Here is a 20000-nt window from a genome sequence, read left to right as displayed (position 1 = left end):
CCCGATGGATCAGTGCCTGATCAACTAGTCTGTTAGTGCTGGCCGCACGCAGTCCAACGTACGAGCCACAGCCCGGCTGATCCGGCACTGACCTGGGGCTTTAAAAGAGTTCCAGGATGGGCGAAACGTAGCCGCACTGTTATTGGTTATACATGTGTACATTTAGCTAATAATAAAACAACTAACAAGTGTTTTTTAATAGTAAGAAAAGAAACTGGCGAAAAAATATTAAATCTCTCGGTTGTTATTATTATTAGCATAATAATAATAATAATAATAATAATAATAATAATAATAATAATAATAATAATAATAATAATAATAATAATAATAATAATAATTATTATTATTATTATTATTATTATTATTATTCTTATTATTATTATTATTATTATTACTTCTTCTTTTCCTTCTTCACCTCATTCTCCTCCTCCCTCTTCCTTATTCACCTTCTCCTTCACTTCCTCCTTCTATTCCTCTTTCACCTACTCTTCCTCCTCTTCATCGGCCTCCTTTTCATTTCCTCATCCTTTTCCACTTCCCTCTTCCCATTCACCACATCTTCCTTCCTCTCTTCCTCCTTCCCTTCTCCTTCTTCCTCCTCCTCCTTTTCCCTTCCTCCTCCTCCTCCTCCTCCCATTTCATCTCCACTTACGAAACATTTTCTGGAAGATTAGAGAGTCATTTCAGGGTGAACTTGCTTATTCATTTTTCTACTCTGTGGATTTAGTCAGTAGTTTCCCCATAAAAGGCGTGTCTCCCCCAGGTCTTTTGTATTCATGGCAATTTTGATGTGTATTTTGTATTTTTTGTGTATTCTATGCAAATTTTGGACCGACTCAACTAAAAAGGAGGACTGGGAATGCTGCTTCTGCTGCTGTCTCGCTCTGCTGGTCGCTCAAGTGTGTTTGTGTGTGTGTGTGTGTGTGTGTGTGTGTGTGTGTGTGTGTGTGTGTGTGTGTGTGTGTGTGTGTGTATACTCAACTATACGTGGTTGCAGGGGTCGATTCACAGCTCGTGGCCCCGCCTCTACTCTGGTTGCTTGTAGGTACACTCTCTCCCTGCTTGTAGAGCCTTGTAATAATGTTGGTAGAATTACCGACAATATATAAAGTAAAAGGACACAAGTGCAACTAATGTGACATTTTATTGTGGCAACGTTTCGCTCTCCAGGAGCTTTGTCAAGCCGTATCGGCTTGACAAAGGAGAGCGAAACGTTGCCACAATAAAATGTCACATTAGTTGCACTTGTGTCCGTTTACTTTGTAGTGCCTTATCATACCTATCTACGGAGTCAGCCTCTACCACTTCACTCTCCAAATCTATTGCTCCACTTCCCGACAACTCTAAGGCTGAAGAAATACTTCCTAACAACTCTACAACTCATCTAAGTTTTCAGCTTCCAGTTATGCTCTCTTCTTCCTTGTGTGTCTGTCTAAACACATATTTAAAATATCTAATTACGTACTAACAACTGAGCAGAGTCGGACTCGTGGTGTCTATTTTCATAACTTCGCTCATCTTATAAAATTTTGGTTTTCTAAATTTCTAATGGTTTTAACACTTAATATTTCGTTTTATTTATTTAATTCCACTGGTTAACCATTCTATGAAGAAATATTTCTCGTTCTCGTTCCCCTCCTCTTTCTCAATTGCTGTTTCTTGTTATACTTGTTGCAAGTGTTAGTAAATCTTCTTTATCTACTCTATAACTCTATAACTCTCTATAACTCGCTACTAACTCCTAATGGTTATAAGCATGACCATGATTTATAAAGAGGTGGAGGGGTAAGCCAGCTGACGAAACGCTCCAGCTGTGGGTCAACATGTGACTAAGACCCCTGTAAGGAAACACTTGTCTTGTTTCCTGACAAACTTTATACCTACTAACTCGCTACTCTCAGCTCTGGTTTAGTAAGGTTTGTCAGGGAACAGGACAGGTGTTTCCTGAGGCTGGTCTTACTCATATGATGACCCGCAGCTGGAGCTTTTAGCCATCTGATCGAGGCTTTTCCATGGCTTATTGGTCCATCCCTTTAATAATCAAGGTTTTAATTATAATAATTTATTTTATTTTCCTAACTTATCCACTTGTTTGTTAAGTGTTGACACCATACACTTGCTGCATATTTCAGTTTTGGATTAACATATATTTCAGATGTTTAAAAGTTGATTCATACTTCACCTGACTATCATTGTGAGTTTTGAATAATTTATTGACCTTCCGTTGACAGTTTTTTTAATAATATCTCCTAGATCTCTCTTTCTATCTGATACTTTCAATGTTTTGTCACAGTCTATGTTCTTCATGTGGCCGGATTTCGATTTCTCCAATTTCCATTACATTTCATTCATCTCCATTAAATCCCATCGTCCATCTATCAGTCTATGTGCTTAATTTTTCTTGATCCTCTTGTAAAAAAATTGTATTAGTTTTTATTATTTTTGTTTTTACCGCAAATATGTACATATATTTGCGGACATGTAGAGAGAATGGAGCGAAACAGAATGACTTCAAGAGTGTATCAGTCTGTAGTGGAAGGAAGGCGGGGTAGGGGTCGGCCTAGGAAAGGTTGGAGGGAGGGGGTAAAGGAGGTTTTGTGTGCGAGGGGCTTGGACTTCCAGCAGGCGTGCGTGAGCGTGTTTGATAGGAGTGAATGGAGACAAATGGTTTTTAATACTTGACGTGCTGTTTGAGTGTGAGCAAAGTAACATTTATGAAGGGATTCAGGGAAACCGGCAGGCCGGACTTGAGTCCTGGAGATGGGAAGTACAGTGCCTGCACTCTGAAGGAGGGGTGTTAATGTTGCAGTTTAAAAACTGTAGTGTAAAGCACCCTTCTGGCAAGACAGTGATGGAGTGAATGATGGTGAAAGTTTTTCTTTTTCGGGCCACCCTGTCTTGGTGGGAATCGGCCAGTGTGATAATAAAATAATAATTTGCGGATAATGCAAAAAGTAATTTATAAAATAAAAACATTACCAAAGCAAGTACAGATCTGGAAAAAGACACTTATGTGCAGTTCACGACATTTATTAAAGGAAACGTTTCGCCACGAGTGGCGAAACGTTTCCTTTAATAAATTTTCCTTTAATAAATGTCCTGAACTGTACATAAGTGTTTTTCTCCACATCTTGTCGGTATCACCATACCATTTCTTCAAGTACAGATCCTTGTGGCACCCCGCTTGTGACATCTCCCCACCAGAATATTATTTTTTTTATACAACAAGAGACTCCCATTGCTATAGTCTTCCTTTTATTCCTCTTAGATTTGGCAGTTTCTCGATTAGTCTTCCTTGGGTAACTCTATTAATTTTTTTTAAGCTTTTAATAAATATTATCATTTCATTCATTTTTTTCTTGAACAAGATTGACAAAATCGTATTAACACGATAGCAAACAACTCAGGGAACGGGTGGCATTTGAACCCATGGCTGGCGAGTCCAGACCTGTGAGTTTTAGGATTCACTTATCACTGGGTTCAATCCCCCAACCATTACCTAATTATCTTGAACAATTTCCTTAACTCGGGAAAGGGGAAAACATTACTCTACTACACAACTCTTATAATTAAAACCCTCCATTGTGATATCTCCTCTTGCAATCGTCTTTTCATTTCCTGTCAGTATGCAGAACGAATTTCTTTACTTCCTCTACAATTATTTCCACATCTTCCATTTCAGCTGTCTGGGATGCAAATCTTTCTCATTACAATATCTTCCATGGTCAACACACGCTCGAACTTAGGTTAGGTAAGGTTCGTCAGGAAACAGGAGAAATGTTTCCTGACGCGGGTCTTAGTCAGATGATGACCCGCCTTTGGAGCTTTTGGTCATCTGACCGAGGCCTTCCGCTGGCTTACCGGTCCACCCCTTTAAAAATTATGGTCATTTATAACCAGTCTACGCTGGAACTTCCATACTTCTCACATTTCCTCCTCAACTTCGGTCAATTTCCATTTTTTTTTTTTAGTTTGTATTTCGTCTTTAACATTTACTTGACTTTTAGGAGACGTAAATAAAAGATTTGTTTGTAAGTCGCTCTTGTTTCTTTCTAATGCGTCTCCAGCATCTCTCATTACAGTATTTCTCATTATTTTTGTATATTCCTTTTTGGGGGATAAATTGTTCAGTTCCGTTTTCGTATCTGTTCCTGAACTTTCTGAACAAATTATGTATATCATTGACAAGCAATCTGGCGTCCCATTTAGTCTCTAAAACTCAACACATTATTTTTTTATCAGTTAACGTTACTTTCAATATAACATCTCTTAACACATTATTTTATATTTATTTTCTTATAAACAATTCCTTCTCATTTATCTCTTCGTTTTAATATGCTAAATCACATTTAACTGTTTATATTACTTCCAATATAACATAATTACTATTTCCAAGTGGAATGAAATAGTTTACCTTCAAAATTTCGTTCTTTTTTTTTAAGGGGTAATATTTTTATTTATTAGTGATAGGATGTTGCCTTTTTACTCGTGTTATTTTAGGTACATACTGATGCATAAAAACAAAAATCCTCCATTGCTTTTGGGAATTGAATTTACTATTTATTTTCAGTTCCAGCGTCAGAAACTGTCTTGATTCTTTTATGAAAATTTCTTTCTGTTTTTAAGCTCAGTTTTCATTAATATTTTTCTTGGTGTTATAAGATGCCATATTAATCTAATCAGTGTGTAATAGTGATAATAAAGTACATAATTTTTAGAGGGGGGGGGTGTGCAGGGGTAAGCCAGCGGAAGGCTTCTGTTAGATGACCAAAGGTTCCAGCTGTGGTTCACTATATGAATGAGATCCACGTCAGGAAACACTTTTCCTGGCTTCCTAACAAACCTTACTTAATCTAAAATAACCTAACCTTACAAATCTTACCTATCCTAACCTAACCTAACCTAACCTAACAAATCTTACCTAACCCAATCTAACCTAATCCAACATACCTTACCTAACCTAACCTAACCTAACAAACCTTACCTAACCTAACCTAACCTAACCTTATCTAACCTAATCCAACATACCTTACCTAACCTAACCTAACCTAACAAACCTTACCTAACCTAACCTAACCTAACCTTATCTAACCTAATCCAACATACCTTACCTAACCTAACCTAACCTAACAAACCTTACCTAACCTAACCTAACCTAACCTTATCTAACCTAATCCAACATACCTTACCTAACCTAACCTAACCTAACAAACCTTACCTAACCTAACCTAACCTAACCTAACCTAACCTAACAAATCTTACCTAACCCAATCTAACCTAATCCAACATACCTTACCTGACCTAACCTAACCTAACAAATCTTACCTAACCCAATCTAACCTAATCCAACATACCTTACCTAACTTAACCTAACAAACCTTACCTAACCTAACCTAACCTAACCTAATTTAACCTAACCTAACCTAACCTAATCTAACGTAACCTAACCTAACCTAACAAACCTTACCTAATCTAACCTAACCTAACCTAATCTAACCTAACCTAACCTAACCTAACCTAACCTAACCTAACCTAACCTAACCTAACCTAACCTAACCTAACCTAACCTAACCTAACCCAGCCTAACCTATTAATCTTATCAGATTCTTCACTCTACACATTAATTATCGTGAGTTTCTCATCTTACCTTTCAATATTCATCGCTAAAATTTAGAAGGAAAAAGAAAAACATTGTGTTTCGGATTTCATTTACATTCAGTCATTCTTATTTCTCTCACCAATAACTCAAACTCGACTATGAAAACGTTTTTTAAAATGAGGTTTAATTGAACGAAAACTACTGGAGAAGAGGCAGAGTAGGACAGGAATAAGTAAGTGAGGAAGTAGGGTGGAGAAGCAGGATCTTTGATATACCTTTAAAGAGTTCCCAGAGTTTACCTACTCCCGGAGTAAGGAATAAGTTTACCTACTCCCAAACCTGTATTAGAAAGTTTATATCAGGTTTATATTTAAGGTGTCTCGTAGCTCGATTGCTAGCGGACTCAGCTCACTAACTGAGGTCCGGGGTTCGGTCCCCGGTATGGATGGGAACATTAGGACGTGTTTCGTTAATAAGACACCTGCTGTCCATGTTCACCTAACAGTAAAATAGGTACCTGGGTGTTAGTCGACTGGTGGAGGTCTCATCCTGGGACAAAATTGGACTAATTTGCCCGGAATGCTTTCTATACTGCAGTATGTCATTGATGTCAGGAATGGTTTGTATATTTTGCACATATACTTATAGAAATAAAGATTATTATTATTATTATTATTATTATTATTATTATTATTATTATTATTATTATTATTATTATTATTATTATTATCATTATTATTATTATTATTATTGCTGTTGTTGTTATTATTATTATTATTATTATTATTATTATTATTATTATTATTATTATTATTATTATTATTATTACTATTATTATTATTATTATCATCATTATTATTATATTAGGTTTTCCTCTCTAGTATTTTTTTAGTTAATTCACCAATAATAATAATCATAATTCTTACAGACTTGTTTATCTCAGAAATTTCTCTCATTTTTGCATTTTTACTTGTTCTGGTTCACCTGTTCTGGTTCACTTGTTCTGGTTCACCTGTTCTGGTTTACTTGTTCTGGTTCACCTGTTCTGGTTTACTTGTTCTGGTTCACCTGTTCTGGTTCACTTGTTCTGGTTCACCTGTTCTGGTTCACTTGTTCTGGTTCACCTGTTCTGGTTCACTTGTTCTGGTTCACCTGTTCTGGTTCACTTGTTCTGGTTCACCTGTTCTGGTTCACTTGTTCTGGTTCACTTGTTCTGGTTCACCTGTTCTGGTTCACTTGTTCTGGTTCACCTGTTCTGGTTCTTGTTCTATTCACCTGTTCTTTCATTGTTCTGGTTCACCTGTTCTGGTTCATTGTTCTGGCTTCACCTGTTCTGGTTCACTTGTTCTGGCACCTGTTCTGTTCACTTGTTCGGTTCACCTGTTCTTCACTTGTTCTGGTTCACCTGTTCTGGTTTACTTGTTCTGGTTCACCTGTTCTGGTTTACTTGTTCTGGTTCTGTTCTATTTACTTTTCTGGTTCACCTGTTCTGGTTTTACTTGTTCTGGTTCACTTGTTCTGGTTCACCTGTTCTGGTTCACTTGTTCTGGTTCACCTGTTCTGGTTCACCTGTTCTGGTTTACTTGTTCTGGTTTACTTGTTCTGGTTTACTTGTTCTGGTTTACTTGTTCTGTGTTCTCTTGTTTCTTTGTTACTTTGAGACAGCATATATGGTTGCTGGAGCATTGACTCTGTGACACATTAGTCTTCTCTCGTTCTTCTCTCCTCATTTGTCTTCTCTCGTTCTTCTCTCCTTATTTGTTTTCTCTCGTTCTTCTCTCCTCATTTGTCTTCTCTCGTTCTTCTCTCCTCATTTGTTTTCTCTCGTTCTTCTCTCCTCATTTGTCTTCTCTCGTTCTTCTCTCCTCATTTGTCTTCTCTCGTTCTTCTCTCTCCTCATTTGTTTTCTCTCGTTCTTCTCTCCTCATTTGTCTTCTCTCGTTCTTCTCTCCTCATTTGTCTTCTCTCGTTCTTCTCTCCTCATTTGTCTTCTCTCGTTCTTCTCTCCTCATTTGTCTTCTCTCGTTCTTCTCTCCTCATTTGTCTTCTCTCGTTCTTCTCTCCTCATTTGTTTTCTCTCGTTCTTCTCTCCTCATTTGTCTTCTCTCGTTCTTCTCTCCTCATTTGTCTTCTCTCGTTCTTCTCTCCTCATTTGTCTTCTCTCGTTCTTCTCTCCTCATTTGTCTTCTCTCGTTCTTCTCTCCTCATTTGTCTTCTCTCGTTCTTCTCTCCTCAGTGAAACTCTTGGAAGTGTTTGCGAGTTTCTTCAATTTTCACTCTATTCTCCTTCGGTTTCTTCCCCTCCACCTCCTTCTCTTTCTCCTCTTAATCCTCCTCCTTCTCTCCTTGTCCTCCTCATTATCTTCGTCTTCCTCCTCCTCCTCCTCCTCCTCCTATTCATCCTCCTCCTCCTCCTCCTCCACCTCCTTTTCCTCCTCCTCTTCGATAACATATAAATAAATGAAAGATAACTAAAATAATCTTGGAGGATGGATGTGGGAAAGGCTAAGATGAGAGAGAGAGAGAGAGAGAGAGAGAGAGAGAGAGAGAGAGAGAGAGAGAGAGAGAGAGAGAGAGAGAGAGAGAGAGAGAGAGAGAGAGAGAGAGAGAGAGAGAGACAGACAGACAGACAGACAGACAGACAGACAGACAGACAGACAGAATGAAAGAGAAAGAAAGAAGAAAAATGAGTAGAGAGATATGAGAAAATGAAAGAGAGAAGACTGAAGATAGAGGCGGAAAGAGGGGACTTAGAAAAAGAGAGATGGAGAGAATGGAGAAAGACAGAGAGAAACCAGAGAAAGGATGGAGAAGATGATAGGAGAGAAGATTGGGAAGAAGAAAGGGAGGCTGAGGCGGGCCAGAAGTGATGCTGCCTTCAAGAAGAGACGAGACTTGGCTGCAGGCTGGAGATTACCTGATTTTTACTGCAGACAACAGTACATTCTTCAGAGAGAGAGAGAGAGAGAGAGAGAGACAGAGAGAGACAAACAGACAGACAGACAAACAGACAGATGATTCCAACATCGTCCCGTCCCATATGTGTATGTTTCCTAACAATAAAAAGCCTTTCAAATGAGCTGATGTGGGTGACAGATGTTACTTTGTCATTAAAGTTAGGAATCCTTCACGCAACCTTGTAAAACCTTGTATAAAAGAGAGGAGAGAGAGAGATAATGTGTGTAATCTTCATACCTTTAAATAAATATGGATTTACAGGTATGATAGCTCAGGTGGCTAAATGTCCATCAGGGGGGCTAAATGTCCATCATAAAATTCTCCCGTTGATAATATTTCCCTTGTGTGTGTACTCACCTAATTGTGGTTGCAGGGGTCGAGACTCAGCTCCTGGCCCCGCCTCTTCACTGGTCGCTACTAGGTCCTCTCTATCCCTGCTCCATAAGCTTTATCATACCTCGTCTTAAAACTATTTATGGTTCCTGCCTCCACTACATCACTTGCAAGATTATTCCACTTCCTGACAACTCTATGACTGAAGAAATTAACTTCTAACATCACTTTGACTCATCAGAGTCTTCAGCTTCCAATTGTGACCCCTTGTTTCTGTGTCCCCTCTCTAGAACATACTGTCTGTGTTCACCTTAACTATTCCTCGCTGTATTTTGTATGTCGTTATCATATCTCCACTAACCCTCCTCTCTTCCAGTGCCGTCAGGCCCATATCCCTTAACCTTTCTTAGCAGGCCATTCCCTTAGCTCTGGAACTAGCCTTGTTGCAAACCTTTGCACTTTGTCGAATTTCTTGACGTGCTTGACCAGGTGTGGGTTCCAAACTGGTGCTGCATACTCCAGTATGTGCCTGACGTACACGGTGTACATTGTCTTGAACGATTCCTTACTAAGGTATCGGAACGCTATTCTCAGGCTTGCCAGGCGCCCATATGCTGCAGCAATTATCTGGTTGATGTGTGCTTCCGGTGACATGCTCGGTGTTATGCTCACCTTAAGATCTTTCTCCTTGAATGAGGTTTGCAGTCTTTGGCCACCTAGCCTATTCTCTGTCTCTGGTCTTCTTTCCCCTTCCCCGATCATCATGACTTTGCATTTGGCGGGGTTAAATTCGAGGAACCAGTGCAGGTCTCTTTGTAGTCCTGCCTCATTAACTTTGTAGTCCTGTTCTCATTAACTTCACATCATCTGCGAACAGGGACACTTCTGAGTCTATCCCTTCCGTCATGTCCTACACATATACCAAACATAGCAATGGTCCTAGGACTGACCCCTGTGGGACCCCGCTCGTCACAGGCGCCCACTGTGATACCTCATCACGTACCATGACTCACTGTTGCCTCCCTGTCAGGTATTCTTTGATCCATTGCAACGCCTTTCCTGTTATACGTGCCTGATCCTCCAGCTTCTGCACTAATCTCTTGTGAGGAACTGTGTCGAAGGCCTTCTTGCAGTCCAAGAAAATGCAGTCAACCCATCCCTGTGTGTATGTGTGTGTGTGTGTGTGTGTGTGTGTGTGTGTGTGTGTGTGTGTGTGTGATAGAGATATTGAAAGATATTGAAAGATAGATGCATAAAGATACTTGCATGCATGCATACATACATACAATAATACATAGATAGGTAGACACAGAGATAGGTATAGACAAAGAGGGAGAGAGAGAGAGAGAGAGAGAGAGAGAGAGAGAGAGAGAGAGAGAGAGAGAGAGAGGAAGAGAGAGAAATAGAGAGACGAGCCAAAAGGATGTATAACGTTCAAATAACTAATATATACTTCAGTATTTGCTTAATTAAGAATTTTTGAGTGAGTCAAATGCACTGATATTTATTTAGCTTTCAACCAAGCAAATAATTTCCAAAGAATGTACATATAATTAGACAAAAATATGAATAATGTATTTACTATGCCCAATTAACGTTTTATTAACGTCTATATACGTTTTAATTAATGAATCTAAAGTGCTTTTTCAGATTAACGACCATAATAATATTTATATATACATTCAAGTATGTATATATATATATATATATATATATATATATATATATATATATATATATAGATATATATATATATATATATATATATGTATATATATATATATATATATATATATATATATATATATATATATATATATATATATATATATATATATATATATTACGAGATGAATAGGTGGAAAATATATCTTGCCGTGCCTGTCAGCAGCAGGGAAGCGCTACACCCGTATGGATCAGGGGGTTAAGGGCGAATAAGAATATAATCAAATTTAATAATGCAGGGAGGAAGAGGGTTATGGGTAGAGGGATCGCTTTAACTCCCCTGGATCTAGAGCCCTTCACCGTGCGGAATGAGAGAGAGGGAGAGAGAGAGAGAGAGAGAGAGAGAGAGAGAGAGAGAGAGAGAGAGAGAGAGAGAGCGAGAGAGAGAGAGAGAGAGAGAGAGAGAGAGAGAGAGAGAGAGAGTGAGAGAGAGAGAGAGAGAGTTACTGTGTAACAATGACCTGAGAGCGATTTACCGCGAGTTATATTGACTTTAGTCCGAATTATCTTGTTGAATATAATTATTTTTTTACCGCTCGTAATGAAGTTTGAAATTAATGTCATAAGCTTCTCTTACACAGTTCCTTCTCTCTTTTTTACGTCTACTTATGCTTTAAAAATATTCTTTGTTTATCAAAGTGCGTCCATAAGTGCTTCATTATTATTATTATTATTATTATTATTATTATTATTATTATTATTATTATTATTATTATTATTATTATTATTATTACTATTATTATTATTATTATTATTATTATTATTATTATTATTATTATTATTATTATTATTATTATTATTATTATTATTATTACTATTATTATTATTATTATTATTATTGCTGTTATTATTATAATTATTGATAAATTTGACACATGTGCAACTCTTGGGTATCTTTATTGAGGAAACGTTTCGCCACACAGTGGCTTCATCAGTCCATACAAAGGAGAATCTTGAAGAACAGGAGAAGAATGAGGTAATCAGTCCCTCAACCTTCAGTCGATGTGTTCATCTTGAATAGAATAGAATGGTATTCTATTCAAGATTGATGGACTGAACACATTGACTCAAGGCTGAGGGACTGATTACCTCATTCTCCTCCTGTTCTTCAAGTTTCTCCTACGTATGGACTGATGAAGCCACTGTGTGGCGAAACGTTTCCTCAATAAAGATACCCAAGAGTTGCACATGTGTCTAATTTATCAACATGTCGGTTCTCTGAACCATTCATCCATTATAATTATTATTATTATTGTTTTACTGTTATTATTATTATTCAAAACGAAGCAGTAAACCCGTGTGGTTCATAGCAGTAAAACGTCTGCCATCTACCTTCCACATATACCATGAGAAACTTTACTATGAGCCTATGGCACTGGACAAGCACCTAAAGTCGGTTCCTGACCAGCCGGGCTGCGGCTCGTACGTTGGTTTGCGTGCAGCCAGCAGCAACAGCCTGGTTGATCAGGCTCTGATCCACCAGGAGGCCTGGTCACAGACCGGGCCGCGGGGGCGTTGACCCCCGGAACTCTCTCCAGGTAAACTCCAGGTATGGGTTACATGGTTAATGAAATTTGAAGGCTGTCGACTACTTCAAGAGTCATGCAGACTGGCTCATGGTTAATGAAATTTGAAGGCTGTCGACTACTCCAAGAGTCATGCAGACTGGCTCATGGTTAATGAAATTTGAAGGCTGTCGACTACTCCAAGAGTCATGCAGACTGGCTCATGGTTAATGAAATTTGAAGGCTGTCGACTACTTCAAGAGTCATGCAGACTGGCTCATGGTTAATGAAATTTGAAGGCTGTCGACTACTCCAAGAGTCATACAGACTGGCTCATGGTTAATGAAATTTGAAGGCTGTCGACTACTCCAAGAGTCATGCAGACTGGCTCATGGTTAATGAAATTTGAAGGCTGTCGACTACTCCAAGAGTCATGCAGACTGGCTCATGGTTAATGAAATTTGAAGGCTGTCGACTACTCCAAGAGTCATGCAGACTGGCTCATGGTTAATGAAATTTGAAGGCTGTCGACTACTCCAAGAGTCATGCAGACTGGCTCATGGTTAATGAAATTTGAAGGCTGTCGACTACTCCAAGAGTCATGCAGACTGGCTGCCACCTGTTCAACACCATTCGAGAATATTTAATCCTTTGTGTATTAATTAAAGAAACAGCATATATTCACTGATTTTTAGAATTAACCTATTTTTTCTTCTTTTTTTTTTTTGTAATTTAACCACTCCCCTTTGCCTCCTAGAAATTAACACCGCCCTCTTCTCTAAATATTTTTTTTTTCTAATCAATAAATTTACCTTCCTGCAACTAATTAATCCCATTTCCATTTCCCGAATAAATCTGTTTTCCTATTCCCAAATTTCTTTTCAACAATTAACCCCTTTGCTTATTTTCCCCCAGATTTTGAGTTTTGCTTCTCGACGTCTCCTTTTCCAATTCTCAAATTAACCCGCTTTTCTTTTCTCATATGTATTCCTTTTCCTATTACCAAACTAAACTCTTTTCCAAATTAACCATTTTGTTATTCCCAATTTAACACATTTTCTTTATCTCAGACTAATTTCCCTTTCCTTAATCAGTCCATTTTCATATTTCCAAATTTATCCCTTTTCTAGAATTAACCATTTTTTTCCAAATTTACCTGTTTTAATCTTGTTAATTAACCAGGTTTCTCATTCCTTTTCCAAATTAAATCCCTCTTTTTCAGAATTATTCCTATTTTCACGAATTTTTTGATTCTCAGATTTAGCCCCTTTCCTTTAACAAATTAACCCCCTTTTTCCTATTCCTTAAATAACCCCTTTTCCTGTTCTCAGAATTAACATAAGAACATAAGAAAGAAGGAACACTGCAACAGGCCTACTGGCCTATGCGAGGCAGCTTCAGTTCTCCCACCGGCTCACTGACTTGACTCAGTGAAGTCAGACACGTCACTTAAGGGAGGAGCATTGCATCCGACCTAGAAGCACAAGTTAGTCAGGTCCAACTCACACCCACCCACACCTACTCGTGTATTTATCCAACCTATTTTTAAAACTACGCACAATTAATCCCTTTTCCTGTTCTCAAATTTACGCTTTTCATGATTTATCCCTTTTTGCGTTATTCTCAAATTAACTCCTTTTACCTGCCTCTTCTCCCTCAGGTGAGTGGTGTGGTCAACAACACCGGCCACAGTGTTGTCTTCACCGTGGATGAAGACACCGAAGACCAGGCTTCCCCGGGCTCAGTGGGCGGCCTGGGCGGCGGGAGCCTCAACGTGGGCGGCTCACTCGGCAGGACGATGGGCGGCGACGGGATGGGCGGCCTGGGCGGCCAGGAGGACCACCTGATCGGCAGTGTGTACGCCCACAGAGGGCACCGCCACAAGAATCCGCCTCTGAACATCACCGGAGGTCCTCTGTCTTACAGATACAGGGTGAGTGGTGCTTTACTCCCAGGGTGAATGGTGCTTTCGTCCCAGGGTGAGTGGTGCTTTACCCCCAGGGTGAGTGGTGCTTTCGTCCCAGGGTGAGTGGTGCTTTACTCCTAGGGTGAGTGGTGCCTTCTTCCAGGGTGAGTGGTACTTTCCCCCCAGGGTGAGTGGTGCTCCCCTAGGGCGAGTAGTGCTCTCCTAAGGTGACTAGTGCGTCTAAGGGTGACCCAGGGTGAGGACAGTTCTAGAGATGATTGCTGCTTTGCTAATTTTGAAGTAACGGGGTGAAGGTGTCACCGTGTGAAGGTGTCACCGTGTGAAGGTGTCACCGTGTGAAGGTGTCACCGTGTGAAGGTGTCACCGTGTGAAGGTGTCACCGTGTGAAGGTGTCACCGTGTGAAGGTGTCACCGTGTGAAGGTGTCACCGTGTGAAGGTGTCACCGTGTGAAGGTGTCACCGTGTGAAGGTGTCACCGTGTGAAGGTGTCACCGTGTGAAGGTGTCACCGTGTGAAGGTGTCACCGTGTGAAGGTGTCACCGTGTGAAGGTGTCACCGTGTGAAGGTGTCACCGTGTGAAGGTGTCAAAGGTGTCACCGTGTGAAGGTGTCACCGTGTGAAGGTGTCACCGTGTGAAGGTGTCACCGTGTGAAGGTGTCACCGTGTGAAGGTGTCACCGTGTGAAGGTGTCACCGTGTGAAGGTGTCACCGTGTGAAGGTGTCACCGTGTGAAGGTGTCACCGTGTGAAGGTGTCACCGTGTGAAGGTGTCACCGTGTGAAGGTGTCACCGTGTGAAGGTGTCACCGTGTGAAGGTGTCACGTGTAAAGTAAAAATATATAAAATCTAATTTGAAGAACCAGTGTCTTAAAAATTAACTTTTTTTTCCAGTAAAATAATTAATATTAATAAACTAAACAATTAATATTGGTAAACATCAATAATAATTTAATAAATTAATAAACGAACATACAATCACACTTAAATATATCAGGTAAATAAATAACTGAATATATAAATGGGTAAATAATTATGTACAATGTTCATTTAACTAATGGTTATAATCATAGATATAATTTTTAAAGAGGTGGAGAGGTGAGCCCGCGTAAGGCCTCGGTCAGATGGCCAAAAGCTCGAGCTGTGGATCATCATATGACTAAGACCAGCTTTAGGAAACACTTGTCCTGTTTCCTGCCATAAAAATTCTTTAGTTAAAAAAAATGGGTCACTTACATGATTAAAATCTGTGTCTTGACAAATATTCAAATAAAATCAATTAAATAAATAATGAAATAAGTAATAAGTGGATAAATATATATAAATAAACAGTCCCAGGTGAAACTCCGCCTTTGAAAACACGCAGCAAATGCATTTCTTGAAGCCTCAGGAAGGATAAACATAATTTCGAACACAAAGAAGGTCAATATCCACCATGGAGTCCTTGGAAGCCTCACTGAAACAGAATTCATGAACCAATTTACGTTTTGAAAGTCACATAGGTATTTCCCTTCCCCCCTCCCCCCTTCCCTTGTGTTGGGCACCAGCATCCAGCCGTTTGAGTTCGGCTGGTATATATATCGCTTTCTGATTGAACGCTGCAAAATCTATGAAGGTTGGAATCGAATTGACGTTTGAGAATGTAAACATTGTGGTCAGCCGCAGGTTTCTAGTGGTTAACCCACTGGGTGTTTTTTTTTTTGTCTTGTTTATATTATTTTTGAGACTGGCTGGCGTGAAATATATGAGACTAGAATTCGGAATAATTTTTTTGTGTGTGAAAAGTCGGACTGTCTCTCCTGAGAGACTGTGTGTCTGTCTGGTCTCTCATCTCGCTCAGTCGGTCTCGTCTATTTTGATTGACTGGTTAAAAGAAAAAAAGCTTTTCAAGACCATATTGGTGGTATAATATTTGTCAGGATACAGGACAAATGTTTCCTGACGCGGGTCTTTGCCATATGATGACCCACAGCTGGAGGTTTTGGTCATCTGACCGAGGCCTTCCACTGGCTGACACCCTCCACCTTTTTAAAAATTATTGCTATGATTATAACTATTAATATTTTGCTGCTGTTGCTGCTAAGACAATATTATAATAAGGGTATTATTATTATTATTATTATTATTATTATTATTATTATTATTATTATTAGTAGTAGTAGTAGTAGTAGTAGTAGTAGTAGTAGTAGTAGTAGTAGTAGTACAGTAGTGGTAGTAGTAGTAGTAGCAGTAGTAGTATTAATGCTATTATTATAATTATTATTATTATTATTTTTATTATTATTATTATTATTATTATTATTATTATTATTAGTAGTAGTAGTAGTAGTAGTAGTAGAAGTAGTAGTAATAGTACTAGTAACAGTAATTATTATTATTATTATTATTATTATTATTATTATTATTATTATTATTATTATTATCATTATCATCATCATCATCTATACAATGAATGCTAAACCTGTGTGGGTCGTACAGCGTTGCAGGTTATATATGGTTGCGTTGGTTCTCTCGAAGGCTGGAGCAGCCCACCGCAGCGTGTGTGTGTGTTAATATGTAATGTTTGTGTACACAGTGCAGGAACTACCCAGCTACAAACGAGATGTTATTCAGTTTTTTGTATTTTTTTACTTTTAAATGAGTTGTGTTCCTGCTTCTTTGGACTTAAAAATGAGTTGTGTTCTTGGCATTTCGATTGCTTGGTTGACGAGGGCTTTAAACAAAATTATAACTGCACTAGGTAATTATTTCTTGGCGTTACCTGTTGTACCATATCTAAAATAAGGATTAATGTAAAGTCAGCGTACGTACAGTAAGAAACATGTATGTATCTTGTTTTTTTCCCGGTTAGTTAATTTAATATTCGTCAGCACAGAGTCCTGACACGGGTCTTAATCAAGAGACAACCCGTCTATTGTGTTAATTCCACCTTCAAAAGAGTTATTTGTTTGTTAGTACTGAAGTTACTGCTTCAGTTCTAACTTTAAGGAAGAACAAGCTTTACTGTGAGGACGTTTCGCTCTTTGCTGAGTTTTATTAATCAAAATGTGATGAAACTCTACACTTTGTGACAGTAAAAACTTGCTCCGGACCTTCATTTTTCCTAGTATGTTTGTCGACAGCACCTTTGTGCATCTTGAACACTGGGAAAAAAAATTAATGTTGGTCCTTGGAGTGTTTGACAATAAATTATAGTTAAAAAATGTCCAATATTAAGTGAGATCTACGACAGGGATGGTTTTATGTTGTACAAATGAGATAAAAAAATGACCTAGTAAATCCTAACCTGACCCAACATAACCCAACATAATCTGAAGTGACAGAATCAACCCAACTTTCTCTGTTATCAGCAGAAATGAAACTGTTGCTGTGGCTGACCAGGTGCGGTGACTAACCAGGTGCGGTGACTGACTAGGTGCGGTGACTAACTCAAATACTAACTTCTGGTTGACCTTGAAGGTGTATTCAAGCCAAAATGAAAGTATGAAATTATTAGTTTTGCAATTATTTCCCAGAATTAAAGTTTTGCTTAAGAAATAACAATTTATTCCGTGGTTTAGGTAGGTTGTTAGTGCCATGACGTATACAATAACGGCCGAGTTTTGACGAGGACTAAAACTTTGATTGTCGAGTGGCTCGACTGCGTAAATAAGGCGGCATTTGTTAGTACTACGAGATCTTGCGTACCTTCACATTCTTGCAGCCAAGGTCATGCACAACGAGGATATTCCTTCATGCAAGTCGTATGACAGAGAATCTTGCTAGTCCCAGTCACAAGTCCTACGATGCATGAGATATAAATAGATTCACTCACGGATCACTTTATCTATCAAATGTAGCTCTCAGTTTCCCTGTATTCAGACCCGTCCACGCGCTCACCACACAGCAACAAGACCAATCACTATTGATGCTGCTGTACAAAGGCGGGAGCCACTAATCAATCTGTCGAGCATGCAGCTCTAACAACAGGATTTCCTCGACATAAATTTACACTAGTCTATTGTATCATCTTCTCTTGCCATGAACAGGGAAAACCAGAAGGAATCGTATACGTAATGCGTTGACCACCCCACTGTTATTTCTCCTCCATATTCCGCTTTCTAGAGTATTCATCTTCGTTTTTTTCTACCGTTTTGGGTTTCCAAACACGTCACTAAATAATTTTAAGCATCTCTGTAGTGGTGCCTTTAAGTGCCTGAGTTTTTTATACCTCTGACGTTTTCGATAACCTGAAAACTCCTAATTTGACCGGTTTAAGATGTTTAAGGCGGTTGTAGTGCAACAAGAGAAAGATTTATGGAGCTGTTGATAAGTGTGCAGGTCCCGTTCGGTTGTACAGATTCCGGATCTGCTTTATGTATGATGATCTGAGAAAATCTACTCGAGAAAATCTGTTCTGATTGGCTTCAAACTTTCAACACAGGTGTATCTTAATTAGAAAAAAAAGTTCGAGAATGTTATTGGAGTGATAATTTGTAATTTTATGTGCTAATTTGCCAATTCTGTGCTAATTTTCCAATTTTATGTGTTATCTGCCAATTTTATGTATAAATTTTCCAGTTTTATGTCCTAATTTACCAATTTAATGTCTTATTTGCCAATTTTACTTTAAGAAAGCCATTTTTTGCTTAATAAATTAAGGTTACCTTGTCTGAGTAACTTAAATCTTTAATGGCTGGTGCATCTTAAAGGTTGGTGTCCATAAGATGACTTTTGGATGCAAAGTGACTAATTTTATAACTTAACAAACTTGGAATCATTAGATCCACAGTCACTTCCTATGAAGATGACTGTGGATCTAACGATTCAAACACAGGTTGACGGATTAAAGCAAAATTAATCCCCAGACCCTGATGACCTTGATTCAAGGATTCCTAAAGAAGGTAACTAGTTGCTAATCTCATTGATGAAACTAAGACTTCTAGTTTTCGCGTGATAACTTGCTAATGTATACTGCACTCTGAGCTCTCTCTTCCACGTGTATGGAGATAGAGGCAGTGGCGGACCTGCATTTTTTGGGGCCCTGAAGCTTGTACTGTTATTGGGGCCCCTTTGCAACCAGCAATGGGTAGCCTACATGATACTTTAATAACTTTTTAATATTTAACTATTGTTTTTTTTTAAACCCGTTTCATACATTAGATCCAAAAATTTTAAGCAATGCGGACTGAAATAGCTTCTGGGTCCCCTTCGGGATTAGGGGCCCTAAAGCTTAAACGTCATTTATTTCATAATAGATCCGGCCCTGGGTAGAGGGTGCTGGGCATACACAATACGGGGATACATTTCTCAGCCCACTCAGCTGCATAAATACATCTAGTATCGTTTCTCATCCTTCCCATTTTCTATAGCGCACGTCACCATCTTTCTCTGCGTGTCCGTTTTTTCATATTTTTCTCGCTGCTTCATTCATCACTTGTCTATCCTTACACATTTCGGTGTCCAACTCTCGCGGTAAGTCTGCGCTGTCACAGGATAAAGCTGCGCAGTTGCCTTACTTAATATGAAGGCGTTGTGACGCTAATGTATTTTCTGCTAGGCAGTGTGGTTGGTGCCTGCCTCCTGCCCACGCAATTCCTGTCACAGGACGAGCGCCCACCCAACGGAGCTGAACGTATTCCTTCCTTTATTAATCCTAGGATGTATGAGGCATGAAGGGTTATTGCTTCTGCCTTTGTACTTGCCTAGTTGTAGTTGCATGGCTGGAGTCATAGCTCCTGGCTTCCCCCTGTCTCTGCGTGAGCTGCTGGGGGTAATGTATATATATAAATATATATATATATATATATATATATATATATATATATATATCTATATATATATATATATATATATATATATATATATATATATATATATGTATATATATATATATATATATATATATATATATATATATATATATATGTGTGTGTGTGTGTGTGTGTGTGTGTGTGTGTGTGTGTGTGTGTGTG

At 38.7% G+C, this 20000-nt stretch overlaps 1 protein-coding gene across 1 annotated transcript in view; it reads left to right on the top strand.

Annotated features, from left to right (window-relative positions):
* The window catches only part of LOC128690467 (carbonic anhydrase-related protein 10), a gene marked incomplete at its 3' end in the record, with an annotated part of 210013 nt that overhangs the window by 52173 nt on the left and 137840 nt on the right, over positions 1-20000 (top strand). The window contains exon 3 of the mRNA XM_070080172.1: positions 13784-14056. Coding sequence (XP_069936273.1) covers positions 13784-14056 — 273 coding nt within the window. The remainder of the gene's footprint in view (positions 1-13783; positions 14057-20000) is intronic.

The sequence above is a fragment of the Cherax quadricarinatus genome, unplaced genomic scaffold (genome assembly GCF_038502225.1).
Source record: "Cherax quadricarinatus isolate ZL_2023a unplaced genomic scaffold, ASM3850222v1 Contig190, whole genome shotgun sequence".
NCBI classification, from domain to species: Eukaryota; Metazoa; Arthropoda; class Malacostraca; order Decapoda; family Parastacidae; genus Cherax; species Cherax quadricarinatus.
The sequence above is the reverse complement of the archived record's forward strand: the minus strand, read 5'-3'. Positions and strand labels throughout refer to the sequence as shown.